Raw genomic sequence first — 19354 nt, forward strand, 5'->3', positions numbered from 1 at the left:
GCCCCTTTAATTAAATTGCTTTTGCCTTCTTATTCTTAAACAGGCAAGTTATGAATTACTTGAGAGAGTAAGCAATATACTTCAATACACTTCTGTCAACAGATAATTACTGTTACTAGTATTTCATATCTTGATCGATACAATTCACTAAAGTTGATGCACAAAAATTAAAATAAATATGATTTAAATATTGTCATATTGTTTTAACCATCTATCTGGTATAATATTGATACCTCTGGTAGTCAACATCGTAGTCACCATCCTGCTCAGGCAGCAGACCATAGGCAGCAAAAACATAGTCCGTCTGTAGACTCTTCTTGTCAGGGGAAGTAGTCAGTGGTGATGGGGAGAGAGGCAGGGATGGTCAGAGACTTCCAGTCCACACCTGGTCATACAGCACACTATAGCAACGTAGCTTGGGGACACACATGTAGTGATCCAATAGCAGCATGTGACTACATGGACACATGCCATGCTCTCATCACTACATGTGTATAGCAGTCAAAAATTATAAGTCTGTCAATCAATATCAAAATTCAATAGAAAATTCATAAAAAAGTGAATATTGACTGATTTTATAAGATCAATCACAATTATTGTTCACCATCACACTGAATTGTATTACTGTGTTCTATCATAAATCTGGTAGGAACCCTGAAACATACTATAATAAACAGAACAATGTTGGGTCTCTTCTGAGGTGATATCATTACACTAATACCGAAATAAACATCTCTACAATCTTCGTCAAGGAGAAAAGATTCATTCTAACTAGTGTAAATCATTGAAATTTCATCTCTACAATCATTGAAATTGATGAAGTCCTGGTTTTTTATCTTTAAATAACATACAACGTAGTAAATATATTCAAATTTCAGAGCTAGCTGACACAATCTATGACAGTCTGTCAGCTGATGACAATACGCATGACCCTATTTTTTGAATTAGCATCTCAAACCACAGCGCTGCTTTGTACATGAAAATTGATATCAGTAAAAATTTCAATGAATTACCGGTTACTCTTGTAACCTCTCACTTTCATATTTAAACAAAATAGCTGCCAATTCCTGGCCTCTGATTGGTTGAAATTTAGATATTGTTTAATTTCGATTAAATTTAGTATGTAGGTGTATTAGGGGACTGCAAATTCAACTTTATGGGTTTTGTTGCCATGTGAACAACACAGAGTCTTCTTATTGGTCGAAATTTAGATATCGAGCGGTTTTGATGAAAACCATGCCGAAACAGAGTTACATGTATTGTCACTCACTAGCTATAGGCTTCATTCTTTCTGTGACACTCCTTTAGGTGTCACCCCACTAGTAAAAATTTCAATGATTTACAGCACTGTAAAGGCAGTTTTCTTTCTATGGCTTAATTTTCAGTTTAAATAAATAAGTAAAAATTAGGAAATGAACACATTATTTTATCAATTACTTTTAGTTTTGAAATACCAGGTATGTATTTTATTCTACTGTATTTATCCACAAATAAGCTCAGGCCAACAATCTTCAATTTTAGGATAAGCTAAAAGCAGTTCACAAAAAGCTATCTCCAAACTTTAATACTGAACTTTTGCAACAGGGGAGCAGGATTTATTTGAGGATAAATACAGTATTCTTGAAAATTGAGCCACCTCAAAATGACAGCCTTTCCAGTAGATATAGCAATGCCTGACCATACCATACCAAGTAATAACCCTATAAAGTTATCAAATAAAACATTCAATTCAAATCTTTTCTGCAAAAGGAAGCAAACCAAAAAATGTATGTTAGTAAAGGAAAAACCACTACATAGGAAAAAGCTATCTCAAGTGCCTTAATACTGACCACAAAGAGGCCATATTGTAGAGAAAAAAAGAAAGGTAGCCACACGCAAAAAGAAATGGTAGCCACACGCAAAAAGACATTTTGCCACGCGCAAATATATGTAGTTTAAGGCAAATACAAAGTAAATGTAGTTACACACAAGTACAAACGTAAGTGTAACTACATACAGCTAAGGTCAAATTGATTACTTTAATGAATGAATTTGAAAAGCAAATCTGAACAGAAATGAAAATGATCTTTTTTCTCAACCTATAAAAGACAACTTTCACTATGAAAAACAGCACAGGAAATGCTTTGTTTATATAATGAGGAATTCTTCATGCAAATCACCATCATGCAGGATTTAAATTTTTTTTTCTCCATATTTTGTTGAAATTCAACACAAGCGAGTAGCCTCATGCAAAGTTGCTTTCAGATTTTTGGATGTTCCATTGCTAAAACTCAAAGCTCTAAATGATTCTAGCAACAGAAAGCATGGCTTGCTTTTATAACCTTAGGGTACTGATAATTCTGAATAAATGACTTAACATGATTGTCTTTTAAGTAAAAAACATATCATCCCCATCAAAAACTTGAGTTATAGGGAAACTAATTTGAGACTGGTTGCTGTAGTTAGTAGAAATTTGTGCTAAGGATTATCAAATGATCAAACTTTTTATTTCAAATTAATTTCACATTATATATACATTAACTTAATTATATTCTCTTTATAAACCTAAAGACACCTTATAATAACCAATAAAAGGAAAGTCAGCAGTGTTCAATTATATATACTGCTATCCGCTCTCCCCCACCAGTAAATGGTACATGGGGCTGTATACCTGTACTGGTAATGATATTTAAAAGGTGCATGGGGCTGTATACCTGTACTGGTAATGATATTTAAAAGGTACATGGGGCTGTATACCTGTACCGGTAATGATATTTAAAAGGTGCATGGGGCTGTATACCTGTACCGGTAATGATATTTAAAAGGTGCATGGGGCTGTATACCTGTACCGGTAATGATATTTAAAAGGTGCATGGGGCTGTATACCTGTACCGGTAATGATATTTAAAAGGTACATGGGGCTGTATACCTGTACCGGTAATGATATTTAAAAGGTGCATGGGGCTGTATACCTGTACCGGTAATGATATTTAAAAGGTACATGGGGCTGTATACCTGTACCGGTAATGATATTTAAAAGGTGCATGGGGCTGTATACCTGTACTGGTAATGATATTTAAATGGTACATGGGGCTGTATACCTGTACTGGTAATACAATATTTAAAAGGTACATGGGGCTGTATACCTGTACTGGTAATGATATTTAAAAGGTACATGGGGCTGTATACCTGTACCGGTAATGATATTTAAAAGGTGCATGGGGCTGTATACCTGTACTGGTAATGATATTTAAAAGGTACATGGGGCTGTATACCTGTACTGGTAATGATATTTAAATGGTACATGGGGCTGTATATCTGTACTGGTAATGATATTTAAAAGGTACATGGGGCTGTATACCTGTACTGGTAATACAATATTTAAAAGGTGCATGGGGCTGTATACCTGTACTGGTAATGATATTTAAAAGGTACATGGGGCTGTATACCTGTACTGGTAATGATATTTAAAAGGTACATGGGGCTGTATACCTGTACCGGTAATGATATTTAAATGGTACATGGGGCTGTATATGATTACCTGTACTGGTAATGATATTTAAAAGGTGCATGGGGCTGTATATGATTACCTGTACTGGTAATGAATATTTCAAAAGTAGTAAAGATGACATTAACTAAAAGCTTCATTACGAAAACCTAATCATGTGTAGAATAAGATCTTAGGATTTTATACTGTATCTGTCGTTGTGTAGACCTTGAATTGTGTAAATATGACACTACTTAAACTATCCAGAAGGTCATGAGATGTACACAAGTTTATCATAGACAGATGGATGGATGCACACACAGATGCACAAAGCAAGGATGTGTGTGTATACATAGAAAAGAATGACGACATGTAGCAATGGGTTTAATACCTTGTAAGTATGAGTGATCTTGAACTTTGACCTTTCATATCATCACTAGATGGATGACAAAGAATATAAGGGTAATAGGCAACATTTTTATTTTAGTAACATTTATATGAATTATACTTACTTATGTATGGACTCATCTTTATCTCCCTGTGACTTGTTGTGAGGTGATAATAACTTATGTATGGACTCATCTTTATCTCCCTGTGACTTGTTGTGAGGTGATAATAACTTATGTATGGACTGATCTCTATATCTCGGTGACTTGTGAGGTGATAATATCTTATGTATGGACTGGTCTTTATCTCACTGTGACTTGTGAGGTGATAATAACTTATGTATGGACTGATCTCTATCTATCTGTGACTTGTGAGGTGATAATAACTTATGTATGGACTGATCTCTATCTATCTGCGACTTGTTGTAAGGTGATAATAACTTATGTATGGACTGATCTCGATCTGTCTGTGACTTGTGAGGTGATAATAACTTATATATGGACTGATCTCTATCTATCTGTGACTTGTTGTAAGGTGATAATAACTTATGTATGGACTGATCTCTATTTGTCTGTGACTTGTGAGGTGATAATAACTTATGTATGGACTGATCTCTGTCTGTGACTTGTGAGGTGATAATAACTTATGTATGGACTGATCTCTATCTGTCTGTGACTTGTGAGGTGAAAATAACTTATGTATGGACTGATCTCTATCTGTCTGTGACTTGTGAGGTGATAATACCTTTTGTATGGACTGATCTCTGTCTGTCTGTGACTTGTGAGGTGATAATAACTTATGTATGGACTGATCTCTATCTGTCTGTGACTTGTGAGGTGATAATAACTTATGTATGGACAGATCTCCCTCTGTGACTTGTGAGGTGATAATAACTTATGTATGGACAGATATCCCTCTGTGACTTGTGAGGTGATACTAACTTATGTATGGACTGATATCTATCTATCTGTGACTTGTGAGGTGATAATAACTTATGTATGGACTGATCTCTATCTGTCTGTGACTAGTGAGGTGATAATAACTTATGTATGGACTGATCTCTATCTGTCTGTGACTTGTGAGGTGATAATAACTTATGTATGGACTGACCTCTATCTGTCTGTGACTTGTGAGGTGATAATAACTTATGTATGGACAGATCTCCCTCTGTGACTTGTGAGGTGATAATAACTTATGTATGGACAGATATCCCTCTGTGACTTGTGAGGTGATACTAACTTATGTATGGACTGATATCTATCTATCTGTGACTTGTGAGGTGATAATAACTTATGTATGGACTGATCTCTATCTGTCTGTGACTAGTGAGGTGATAATAACTTATGTATGGACTGATCTCTATCTGTCTGTGACTTGTGAGGTGATAATAACTTATGTATGGACTGGCCTCTATCTGTCTGTGACTTGTGAGGTGATAATAACTTATGTATGGACTGATCTCTATCTGTGACTTGTGAGGTGATAATAACTTATGTATGGACTGATCTCTATATCTCTGTGACTTGTTGTGAGGTGATAATAACTTTTGAATATTTTGTTTGCTGCCTAAGTTTGTGTCCCGAGATCAATATAACACAACATGAGGATGAAATTTTCCAAACCTCTGATAATCAACATTGTTATAATGGTAAATCTGTATTTTTGCTGATAGGTGTTTGATTGAAGTGTTTATAGAAATAATGATACTTTGTCAAGTCTATCTCATAAAAAGGATTTTAGGGCTACCTGGAAATTATGTTTTCTCGAATTGGAATTAACTTGATTTTTACATCCTTGTATGACATCTAATTTTAGAAATGTTTTCATGTTAGTATCACTCCCAGAGTGTTAGGATTAGACATTTGGTCCAGTGATTCCAGATGCACTACCCTTTATATAGTGCTAACACTCAAACATGCTTGAGTAACACAATGTACTCTTGATACTGGGCTCATACAGACTCATAATGATGTAGCTACTACAAATGAATGTTGGAATCTTTAAAACTATATATCACTACACACACACCTGTCCAAATGTGCTGCTAACCAGATAATTTCTGTGATGTAAAATCATTTCACCTAGCCTTGTTCTCGCACGAGGTATACATACCGTTCGCGAAATATGAGAAAGTTGGAGATATGTTAGACAGATTATGGCTTCAGATCAATAGATCATGCCCTTATTTCAGGTCTACAATATTTAAAGGCCATGGCCTTACATGAACTCTGAACTCATTTGAGGTGAAAGTCACCTATGGGCTAATCCGACACAAGAAATATATATGAAAGCAAGCAGAACATTTGTACAGTACAATACACACAGTCCAATGAAGTATGAGACATGGTTAATGGTGCTTTATCTAACCCGACACTGCAGCTGTAATCTAATTAATCTGGCAACAAATAGATAGTACAGGGCAACATACAGTCAGGACAGGGCAACATATACAGTCAGGACAGGGCAACATACAGTCAGGACAGGGCAACATATAAAGTCAGGACAGTGCAACATATCGGTCAGGACAGGGCAACATATACAGTCAGGACAGGGCAACATATAAAGTCAGGACAGTGCAACATATCGGTCAGGACAGGGCAACATATACAGTCAGGACAGGGCAACATATACATTCATGACAGGGCAACATATCGGTCAGGACAGGGCAACATATTGGTCAGGACAGGGCAACATATACAGTCAGGACAGGGCAACATATACAGTCAGGACAGGGCAACATAACAGTCAGGACAGGGCAACATACAGTCAGGACAGGGCAACATATACAGTCAGGACAGGGAAACATATTGGTCAGGACAGGGCAACATATACAGTCAGGACAGGGCAACATATACAGTCAGGACAGGGCAACATAACAGTCAGGACAGGGCAACATACAGTCAGGACTGGGCAACATACAGTCAGGACAGGGCGATATACAGTCAGGACAGGGCACATATCGGTCAGGACAGGGCATCATATACAGTCAGGACAGGGCAACATAACAGTCAGGACAGGCAACATATACAGTCAGGACAGGGCAACATATCGGTCAGGACAGGGCAACATATACAGTCAGGACAGGCAACATATACAGTCAGGACAGGGCAACATATCGGTCAGGATAGGGCAACATATCGGTCAGGACAGGGCAACATATACAGTCAGGACAGGGCAACATATCGGTCAGGACAGGGTATCATATAAAGTCAGGACAGGGCAACATATCGGTCAGGACAGGGCAACATATACAGTCAGGACAGGGCAACATATACAGTCAGGACTGGGCAACATATACAGTCAGGACAGGGCAACATATACAGTCAGGACAGGGCAACATATACAGTCAGGACAGGGCAACATAACAGTCAGGACAGGGCAACATATACAGTCAGGACAGGGCAACATATACAGTCAGGACAGGGCAATATACAGTCAGGACAGGCAACATATACAGTCAGGACAGGGCAACATATACAGTCAGGACAGGCAACATATACACTCAGGACAGGCAACATATACAGTCAGGACAGGCAACATATACAGTCAAACAGGGCAACATATACAGTCAGGACTGGGCATCATATACAGTCAGGACAGGGCAACATAATGGTCAGGACAGGGCAACATTTACAGTCAGGACAGGGCGACATATACAGTCAGGACAGGGCAACATTTACAGTCAGGACAGGGAAAAATAAACTGTCAGGACAGGGCAACATTATAGTGACTTGGTCCCCACTAGGTGCAGGTCAAAGGTCAAAATGTAAGTCAAAGTTACCTAGTTTTGGTGCATGGCACACTACCTTACCTGAGTGAACTCATACCCCAAATTTGAAGTTCCAGTCACAAGTGTACAGGAGGAGCCCAGACAAGCTTTTTCTTTGATGTAGGTCAAAGGTCAAAATCTAGGCCAAAGTAACATATGACCACTCACATAGGTGAATACATGCCTAAAGTATGAAGCTTCAGTGACAGGTAGTGTATCAGATAGAGTTCTTAATGAGAGACTAATTAACAATAGCTATTATTATATCTTATGTTTATAACAGGCGCGTGAGCCAGGGAGACAAATATCATATCTCCCTGGACCGCGTGCCCCCATGGCGACCCCCACATTCTGTTGCAAGGAGTTGTCTCCCTTCCAGTTATTTACAAATGGCAGACGAACAGAAACGCAAACGTTTTCGTGCAGTCAAAGAAGCAGAAATAGATAAAATTCTGCAAAACAGGATTGCTCAGAACATGAAAATATCAACAAATGTACACGCCAACTGTTTCCAAGAGTTTCTAAAAGAAACTTGTCAATAACACCTTGACTTGGAATCTATCAATTGAGCGACCGGGATCACAGGGGTTTGTGATAAAAATATTTCATATCTTCAGTTTATTTTTGAGTTTCATCATTACTGATTATTTTTCGGTATAATAAACAATTTATGGCCCTGAATGCAGGGTAATATGAAGGTTTGTTTACCCTCAGCTCTCATATTTCCCTCGGGCAAGCCCTCTAGAAATATGATACCTTCAGGTAAACAAATCTTCATATTACCCTGCATCCAGGGCCATAAATGCATATTGTTGAAATCTTGAGAGGGCTACCTTGAAATAATACTGCAAGCCAGGTCAGGACAGGTAAGGAAGCTTTATATTTCAAAAAGTGAGCAAGCTCGTCCTTTGACCCCTTAGACTTGACCAATGACCACCAAAATCTAATCAAGTCAATAAGTGCAGAACTTTACCATGCTATGGTATACATATAAATTAATTAAGTGGAGGTAACTTGTACACAAGCTTTGTCCCGCAGTGTACTGACAGATACACAGAGTAATTACATGTAGTGTAGTCTATATACACATCCTCGATATAAGGAATTTTCTAAATTTAGTTTAAATGTGCAGGATGTAACCCAATTGCAAAAAGCTGTGAAAGGTTAGACAAAGCACCAAACCTAAGGCTACCCATGTTTAGTTGGAAATATATATTTACTTAAAATTTATGAAAAATACATCAACAAAGGAAGTTATCTCAAATCTCCTGTAATGCAAGACATGTTTTTTGGGACAATTTAGTTACTGTGCAAATATACATTGTACACATCATTACAAACTCTCTGGTTCTTAAGCAACATTTTTTCCTTTGTTTAAATTCTGTATGCACAGGTAACAAAAATAACTTCCTTCATGACATCAAATGGATAAAAGTTTCACAACAGATTTACGCTATGGTCTTACTTATGCAGGCACAGAATTTTTTAGAGTTTATATCAGCATTAAGTATAGGCTTGACGAGACAGGACTTGCTGGATGCTGCCTTATCATACTCCAGGGGGCGCCAGTCATGTCCTGAAAGGTCAAAAGGTCATAGTCTTGCTGTCAGAAGTGTCAACTTCTCTGTGATATTAAATACTGTAAAAAATTGTTACATTCTCTGATACAGTTTCCTTCCATACTTAATATTTCCTGATTTTTTCTTGTTCCAGTTCTCAACCCTAGAAAACATACCCTAGGTACTTTTTAGACCATCAATTATGCAAATACCAATCTTAGATTTTGTCATTCACATCAAAGTTATAGAAACTGACTATGATCTTCCTCATGGGAAAAGGAAACTCCAGATTCTGGACCCTAAGTTCAGGAAAAAACATCTTTATTGTTCCAAAGAGTTTGAGGTCTATCATTTTTTTCTGGAGCTAACTATCAGCTTGAAATTTTGAACCTTAGTTAAACCAGAAAGTTTCACAAATTTTGAAATTTGTGGTATTTTTAATGCTTGATAGACATTCAACATAAAATGAGAAATAAACAGGACATTTCAAAGAAAAGAAAAAGAAAACAGGATTAAGTGACCTTGACCTTCAAAAATAGATATGGTAAAATGTACTTCATTGTCTTACAAATTATGATCATCAAAATCTATAGTGACAAATTGACCAGAAGCCTACATTCACATAAAATTAAAATCTGTAAAATTGACAAGAAATGTTTTTCAAGTATTTTGAATGAAAATTTCAGTAAAAGGGTAAACATACCATTAGATACAAATAAAAACATCACAGGGTGGGAACAAAGTGAAAACGGGCCACAGGTGTAAATATTAAGGACCTAGGTTACAATGTGTACATCTCAAAATAGTGGAAACAAAGAGATAGATATTTAACAGTGCTAACACCTGTACCATAGACATCTGCTTGCTTATCTATAGATGAGAAACCTGCTAGCTACCAGTCCTGGTTAAACCAAGGTGCAAGAGTATTAGATATTTAGTGTCTTCAGTAATAAGAAATATATTTATTATTTTTAGATTTATTTAGTATTGTCGATCCACAAGTAATAAAGATACCAAAACCTAACCATACAAGTATTGAAAATACTATTAAATATTCTTTTCATTACATAATTACTTACTTATAAATTCCTCAAAATATCCCATACATCCAAAAACCATGATTGAAAATGCTTATACAGAAATGTAATACCAAACTGACCAACTTGTATCAAGCTTCCGGACCAACTTGTATCAAGCTTTCTAATTGGTCTATTATGTAAAATGATCTGTGTTCTAGATTTCCATTGGGTCTTGTCTGTAAAGACACCATTTTTTCTTTGCAGTGATAAATAGCATTTCCTGAATCAATATTTCACTATATTTTGCAAGAGATGTAATAAAATGCTGTACATTATCCTAATAGTGACATTTTCCCTGTCCACTCTTTTCCTACCCTCTATGATGTGGATGGAATTGACCAGTAATAAGTAAAGCAAACCAAAGCAATACCTACAAATGGTAATTATGCAATCATTATAACTACATATCAAGGCTACCTATCATCAAGGATATCATTTTCAAACTGGAACAGGTGCAAAAAAAAATAAAAAAAATAAAAAAAATAATGCATAACCACTATTAACCAATATCAACCTGTTTTCTAACTGTACCCCACATGTTTAAGAAGACCAACGTCCCAGGAGCACTGGAAGGGACATTGGTAGCACACTCACACTTCCATCCGAACCAACGAGAGCAGTTAGTATATGAGATGATAAAATGTCTTTTACAATTGTTGTAAAATTAATAGAGTGTATATGTATGTGTTTTAAATACTCTTACTGTAACAGTCCTTTTCACTTTCCCACACAAAATTTGATTATTTAACCATATACAAACAACTATTGAATACAACCAAACCTATATACATCTATATAATTACTGTATATGTACACACACACAAACAGGCCATCCCTGCTGTAGGATACAGTCATATACAAACACTGGAAAGATGCAGCTGATTACAATACATACAATTAATATTACAGCTAAACCTTGTTAAAATTCAGGTTACAGTTAACAAAGTTGGACTGTATCAACATCCACAACAAGAGTTTAGTGGAACTAGAGATGCTGTAAGTAAATTTCCAAACCTGTGGTCATATTAGGACTCCATTCTTGTTCCCCAGTAGGTCCCCATACCCATGACCTCTGACCATCCTTGGACATGTGGTTATTCAGAGGAAGTTTATCTGAAACAACATATTAATTTAAACATAATGTGACAAAAGCTAAGTTATTCTGAAACAACATATTAATTTAAACATAATGTGACAAAAGCTATCATCCTTGAAACAAAATTGGTCCAAATGTTTCATCCTCTGTCTTCTTGAACAAATTGGCCTGAATTTAATGTTGGCCACAAATGATTACCTAATTAGCTGTCTGAATCCTGACAAGGTGATTGAAGCTGCTACATATACAGTCAAACCTGTCTACAAAGACCGCCCAAGGGGAGGCAGAAAAACGGTCACTATAGACAGATTGCCTTTATAGACAGGTCAAAATTATCGCACCAACCAATTTACGTGAAACTGCCATAAATAACTTGTCATTGAACAGGGCATTCAGAAGACCAGTCAGAAGTCAAATAAATGCATAAACTTTATATATATATATTTTTATAAATCTGAAGGGTTTAATCTTTAATGATTTTGTGGACTCAAAGACAAAATATAACTCAAAACGGTCTTATGGATACTTTGAAAAAAAAAAATTTTGTTCTGAAATAATGCTAAATGTATTTATCAAATTATCTCCCTTTCTTTCTTAAATAAAGAAGAAGAATACACAATAATTAATTAATTATATTTGTGTTACTACTAATTATTTTGTGATATACTCAAACTTCTTAAAACCAAAAGATTTTTTTTCTGACACAAATTGAAATCCAGATATTTGTGGCAGTTTACGACTTTTTATTAGTATTGACTAATTAAAGAGGGTGGCAGTACAAAAGCTAGTACTGACAGCTACGATTAGGAAAGGCATTATTGGCTTTCATGTGAGTAAATCTTGTTGACAGATATGACCAGTGTTTGTTATTGAAGTGATGTATCCTAGTTGTAATCACAAAATTAACTGACCGTGTCAAATGAAGCCACCTATGCACAGTTGTAATGTAATACCGACACGCATGGTGACCCGACTCCTCTCTCAGCAAGCCCCAGGTCAGGGCAGCTACAGTAATCATAGGATAACAAGTGGTAGGGGTTTTTTGTTTATATAATCAGGCCAGGGTTGGGGTGGTCCTTTGTTTGTATAATCAGGCCAGGGTCAGTGTGTCTGAATTTTCTGGGGGATTTTATGAGGGATGACTGCCGAGAGCAGAAGATGGCTGACAGAAATCGGTCGCTATAGAAAACAAATTAGCGACCGCCATTCCAAAATCACTGGTAATTAGTCACATTAGACAGGTAGTCATTATACAGAGGGTTGTTATATAGTAAAATCTCATGGGGAATCTTAAAATCGGTCGTTATAGACAGGCAGTCGTTAGAGCAGGTTTGACTGTATATAGCTACTATGTAGATTACAGAAAAAAATATCAAAAAACTGTTGATGGACTCCTCTTAAATATAATTATATCCACAATAATTCACTTGCAACCTACTGTGTTAAATATTGGGTCACTAAAACAACTTTGCTGTTCCGGTTATTATAAAATACGGAATGCAAATAAAACGGAAAACGTAGCGTAATATTTTCACAGCGTTTCGTTTGTTTCGTCTATTTCAACTCCATATTTGGATAAACCGGAAATAACCTCGAGAGGTCACAATCAAAACAAGTATGGCGGTATATACAAATGGGACCTACGCTTAAACGACAAAAGAGGCTAATAATCACTGATCTTTGATATAGATATGGACACATGTTGTGTGACTTTGTGTATTTATGATAGATAAATAGAATAAGGTAGGTCAGATCATATGAAATGTGAGTAAAGATAACTTTTAAACGACTTTAATTAGGTGGGTCACAGCAACAGGTTTTATGTGCGGTGGTGATTAGAGGTTACATGACAGCCTGTCAAAAGTTTCCTGTCGTGTAAACCTCTAATATTATTGGAGTAATACTACACAGGACATTATACAGTATGTATACACATGTACTATATTACCAAACTGAGTTATTTCTGGGATATGTTGGATTCTGACACCATATTTACTCATCGATGACATTATTTACACTTACTGTAGTCCTGAAGGAACGAAGTGTTTGAGCCCAGTGAGGAGCACTGTTGGGACGTATTGAAGGCTGCAGCAACATTCCCAGCTGATCCAATGGCAGACAACTGATCCGAACTAATGAGAGAAAATATATTTAGGTTTTAAAGAACAAATCAGTCATTAGATATTCCTGTCATATTCTTTTATCAGTTGCATAATTTGGTCACCTTTATGCATCAACAGCAAGTTACTTCATTGACCTTGATCGTTAACTCTACACTGATTAACTTGTTTTCTTTGACTTTTGATGTGGGTTTCCCAGACCCCTGACCTATTAGGTTTTCTCTGACCTCTGACCATTAATCTTGAGTTCCATGACTCTTTGCATCTTACCTCGTGTTCTCTGACCTCTTACCTCGTGTTCTCTGACCTCTTACCTTGTGTTCTCTGACCCCTTACCTTGTGTTCTCTGACCTCTTACCTCGTGTTCTCTGACCTCTGACCTCGTGTTCTCTGACCTCGTGTTCTCTGACCTCTTACCTCGTGTTCTCTGACCCCTTACCTCATGTTCTCTGACCTCTTACCTCGTGTTCTCTGACCTCTTACCTTGTGTTCTCTGACCCCTTACCTTGTGTTCTCTGACCTCTTACCTTGTGTTCTCTGACCTCTTACCTCGTGTTCTCTGACCTCGTGTTCTCTGACCTCTTACCTCGTGTTCTCTGACCTCTTACCTCGTGTTCTCTGACCCCTTACCTCGTGTTCTCTGACCCCTTACCTTGTGTTCTCTGACCCCTTACCTTGTTTTCTCTGACCTCTTACCTTGTGTTCTCTGACCTCTTACCTCGTGTTCTCTGACCTCTTACCTCGTGTTCTCTGACCTCTTACCTCGTGTTCTCTGACCCCTTACCTCGTGTTCTCTGACCCCTTACCTTGTGTTCTCTGACCCCTTACCTTGTTTTCTCTGACCCCTCTCCTTGTGTTCTCCGACCCCTTATCATGTGTTCTCCGTCTACTTCCCTTATTATATCCAACCCCTTACCATTTGTTCTCCAACACCTTACCTTGTGTTCTCCAACACCTTACCTTGTGTTCTTTGACCCGATCCCTTATGATATCTTACCCCTTATCTTGTGTTCTCTGACCCCTTTCCTTGTGTTCTCCATTACCTCACCTTGTGTTCTTTAACCCCATCCCTGATGATCTCTGACACTTGACCTGGTATTCTGACCCCTGACCTTTACCTGGTGTGTTCAGATCCCTCGTTACTGTCCTGGTGTGTCAGTGAGCGTTGCTTTATTGCCTCCACGGTCAGGTAATTTGTCTGCATTAAACAATGTGATAAGAAATCAAAACTTATAATGAACTAGTTGTTGAAACAAGACCTTAACTCTACAAAAGTAATATCACAAAGGGATTTTAACTGTAAAATTATCAATTGGGATACTGATAATCTAGAGGTTTTGTTTTTATATCTAATGTGTTATTGGCATCGTGTATCCTTGGACTCAGACAGATGAATGGACAGCCAAGAAGATTTTTAAAATCATGGTACCAGTATCTCCCTGCCCTATTATTATTTTTATACAGAGGAATCTGCTTATTTGCATACCACGGTATGCTTTTTCCAGTATGCAAATAGGTTGAGTTGGAGTTTGGCTCCTTCTATCGCCCAGTAGACATGGAAATGTGCACTAGATACATAATAATGTATCAATCATTTGCAAGCAAAAAACAAATCAAAAGAATAATTTTGCAAGAATTAAAGTGTATATATAATATGATCTGAAAAACAAATTAATTGTTATGCTCTTAAGAATGAATTGAATTGTTAACATCTTTACCAGGCCGATAACGTAAAGGATACACACATTGAATTTCGTTTGCTGTTAAATGTTTATATTGGAACAAGAACTATCGAAGGATCACACTATTCAGCCTAAATGACATCAGTATCAAAGTTTGCTTGCATTTGAAAATGGTGGCAACAGCTGTCAGAATTTATGTGTACGGTACTGAGTACATGCCAAACACACTGGTAAAATCTTTACTGTACATTATTAAGAATTTTAAACAAATATACATTTTACAATTAACATTACCAAATAAATAAATCTCCAGAATAAATATGCTTTTAAATACTTTGCTCTGCAATAGAGATATGTTGCTCCTGACTGAATCAGGACTAAACTGTATTTTTTGAAGTGCATGCCGATATAACCAGATTTCCAGTCAAAAGAAATATAAAAATTGATTAATGGTCCATCTTAAATTTTCATAATTTTCTATGCAAGTAAGTGGAGTTCAGTGTGAAAGTCTTTGCAAATACCTGAAGTTGAAATACAAAGAATGAAAAAAATCTGGAGCTGAGAATATCATGCAAGTAACTGATATTCAATTATTAACAGGAGGATTTATCTACATCACATCAAATGGTATCTTTATGATTTGGTAGCTGATCCAAAGACTATTACCTCTCTTGTGTGAAGATCAATGCTATCCTCCATTTCATCATGATCAGAAAATGTGCGGAAGTGATGAGTCTGAACGGCAGCACCCTGTGGATCTACAAAAAGAAGACTTTTGAATTATTTTCAAACCTAAAATACTGCACATAACATTCCATCTAACGAAAAAGATGAATGTTACGATGGTATGGTACTTTTAATCTATTCACAATAAAATATAGCTTAATAGTTGTAAGCAAAATTTAAACTGACTCATACTGTACAATTTGGCTTTGACCTTGGCCAAAACTCATTCACTGACAATATTTATCTGTTAATATCTAACAGCAACTCTTCTAAAACATGAAATAGTAACACACATTTTAAACAATTTGTTTTTTCATCAATGATTCTCAAATAATATACACCAACATGTATTTTGAAATATTGTGATGCTTAATAGGGACAAATACAGATATAATATTATCATAAATTTAAATAGAAAAAATGAAGATGACGGAGGAAGCACGATGGCTATAGGTCGTTCTGACCCTTTGGGTCAGATGACTGTCGACCCATAATCCTCCGAATGGACGTGTAAATTGACCAACCTCTGAAAGCCTATGCACAACACCATGCCAGTATACAATATATACAGAGTAATGAATAACTCTTAGTTTAATACCAACTTTGTAATGATCATCAACTTTTCAGATTTCTTTTCCTGTACTCTTACCTTTGCTATAAAAACATTTTTTTAAGAGGACAAGTAGGATACCTGTAGGAAAAGCATGAATCCATCGCCGTCGATTCGATGTCATTTTGAAATGCATGGTTGATGGGGCAAATGGATTGATGAGAGCACGACGAGTTGTTATGGACGGAAGGTGCTTTGAGTGACAGTATGGAGACCCAGCACTTCCAACTATAGGGCGTATGGATTCACCCTCCTCCTCAGACGTGTCTTCAAGGTCTCTTACATGACATTTGTCTGAAATCAAATCAGTATACCTCAATGTTCAAGCCAATTCTTGTCATAAAACACTCAAAAATTTATAACTCTGTATCAAATCTGTACCACTAGATAATGATTTATCAATTTAGATATTTCGTGACAATAAATATCTTCACTTGTAGATAAAATTATAAACATATTCTTTTAATATCAAATTATATTGCCTATCTTGATGGTATCTGAATAAAGTCACTGTCTGAAGCTAAGCAGAATGGATCAAAATCATTTTCCTGCAATATAACTGAAGGGAAAACTTTTTCGAAAAAGTTTGCTAAATATTTCAATTGTTTTAAAACTTTTAGACTTCAGACTCACCACTGGCTGGTACTGAGGAGGATATCTCATCCCCACTGCTTGACCGGACAGGGATGGTGATGGCCCCATCCATGCGGTCAGCCGTAAGTACTCTTTCCAGTAACATGTCGTCTGATGACCGTCGTATTCTGCCCTTATGGGTTTTTTTCGCATCCATATATGTCTGTGGTTCTTTCTTTGCTTTCTTTTTCTTCATTCTACTGAAAGGAAGCAGGTCACTCGATAATATGATAACACCAGGGGATCGATGGTAGTACATCTTATAATATAGGATTTGTTACAATAATTAAAGTAGTAAAATGTTGTGGGAAATCTAGTTATATTATACCGTGATTCGTCTCTGGGTTTTGCTTTCAATATATGAAGAGAAAATTTTGCTCAGTGAAATATCCGCCCTTTTAACTGTTAACCAAGTGCTGATTTCACCCACAAGTATTGGAAACTCAGCCTATGTATAGTACACTATGTATCCATATTCATCATCATCATCATAAATATTTCCCATTGTATACTAAAGAAATTTATTTTCATTACATTTTTACCAGTGAAATATAAAAGATTATTCATTCGATCAATTTGAAAGTGATATTTTTCACTAGTGAAAATATCACTTTTTCTGATTTGACCAATCAAAACACTGCTTACAAAATGACAATAGCTAGTATTTTGACATTTTTCACTCTTGCTGTGCACTCAAAATATTAGCCTCACTCATGGAATATACTTGGTATTATTGAAGACACTGTTAGATAAAATTATCCTCTAGGTATTTGGTATTATTGAAGACACTGTTAGATATCCTCTATATATACAAAATTAACAAATTCTTGACATATTTACCCAGCAGGAGAGTAGTTGTGGTTGGGAAGTTTGAACACTTGGGCATCATACTCATCATAATCCACAAAGGGAAAGTTGTCATTGTCTGAAGCGGTAGTGCTGGTTGGATACACAGGAAAGCCTGCGACTAAGAGTATAGGAGTCGGCTATAGTCCACAGACTGTTAATAGTGCTGCTGAGACACTCAGACAACATTACACATCAAACTTTTTCTACCAATTCACAGCTATTTAACCATCTGTCATACTCCAGATATTTTGTTAAAGTTTGCTTTCTGCTGACCTGGAATATGTCATGGCAAAATCAAAGGCATTGGATTGGCTATTTGATTGGTGCCAGGAAAAAAAACTGACAATCGATAAGCCGACACATTTTTTTCTCTTTAAAAATGACATAGTAGAGAAAAAACCAAGCTCAAAGCCAGTCAATTAATGAAGCCAGTGAATGGTACGGTGACCTTGCTTCAATCAAAATATTAAACTTGTCCTATCCACTAAATGGTGGCTAAACTTCAATTTTGTAAAAAAAAATCATGCATTATGAAACTGCAGAATATTTTGAATGATGTCATTTATGTTTAATACCGTAATTAGGAAGTAATATTTAAACCAAGGACTGACCCAGCTGAAGACATAATCCAATATCTATCCTGAAAACGTATCTGGAAGCCCCCTACCCCAGGCTTCTGTGAAATAAGCTCAATATCTGGAATGATTGGAGTTTAAATTTATTCATGACATACTTAAAATTCATCTTTCATATACCAGTATTCATTTTGTTCTGCATCACAGTATAATTTAACTTTTACTTAAAGTGACACACTTGCAGTAACCTGCAGGTAGCTTTTTTTAGACTTTGTAGGTAAACATTGTTGACATCATAAATCTTACCTCTGTCTATGGACTTGAATTTTTTTTCCTGTAAAAAAAAGTGAAGATATATTGAGTTATGAACAGTAAATAACTTTGCTTCTCTACAATCAGCTTACATCAGTGACAAATATCTCTAGTCCAAACACTTGAATACCAGCCTGTCATCTGTGATTGTACTGCGATAGTAAATATTACACCACACAAAGATTTGTCAGGAAGGTACATACTATTACCTGTTTGTGAGAAAGAATATTACACCACACAAAGATTTGTCAGGAAGGTACATAACTATACCTGTTTGTGAGAGTGAATATTACACCACATTAAGATTTGGTCAGGAAGGTACATTATTATACCTGTTTGTGAGAGTGAATATTACACCACACAAAGATTTGTCAGGAAGGTACATAACTATACCTGTTTGTGAGAGTGAATATTACACCACATTAAGATTTGGTCAGGAAGGTACATTATTATACCTGTTTGTGAGAGTGAATATTACACCACACAAAGAT

The 19354-nt window shown here is 36.4% G+C and overlaps 1 protein-coding gene across 1 annotated transcript in view; it reads right to left on the reverse strand.

The window, feature by feature from the left end:
* Positions 1–19354, reverse strand: part of LOC117333174 (GATOR complex protein Iml1-like) — a 50081-nt gene that overhangs the window by 16414 nt on the left and 14313 nt on the right. Inside the window, 11 exon segments of the mRNA XM_033892332.1 lie at positions 234–325; positions 327–385; positions 9088–9198; positions 11275–11373; positions 13379–13488; positions 14595–14674; positions 15825–15916; positions 16576–16788; positions 17128–17327; positions 17968–18094; positions 18858–18885. Coding sequence (XP_033748223.1) covers positions 234–325; positions 327–385; positions 9088–9198; positions 11275–11373; positions 13379–13488; positions 14595–14674; positions 15825–15916; positions 16576–16788; positions 17128–17327; positions 17968–18094; positions 18858–18885 — 1211 coding nt within the window.

The sequence above is a fragment of the Pecten maximus genome, chromosome 8 (assembly GCF_902652985.1).
Source record: "Pecten maximus chromosome 8, xPecMax1.1, whole genome shotgun sequence".
Taxonomy (NCBI): domain Eukaryota; kingdom Metazoa; phylum Mollusca; class Bivalvia; order Pectinida; family Pectinidae; genus Pecten; species Pecten maximus.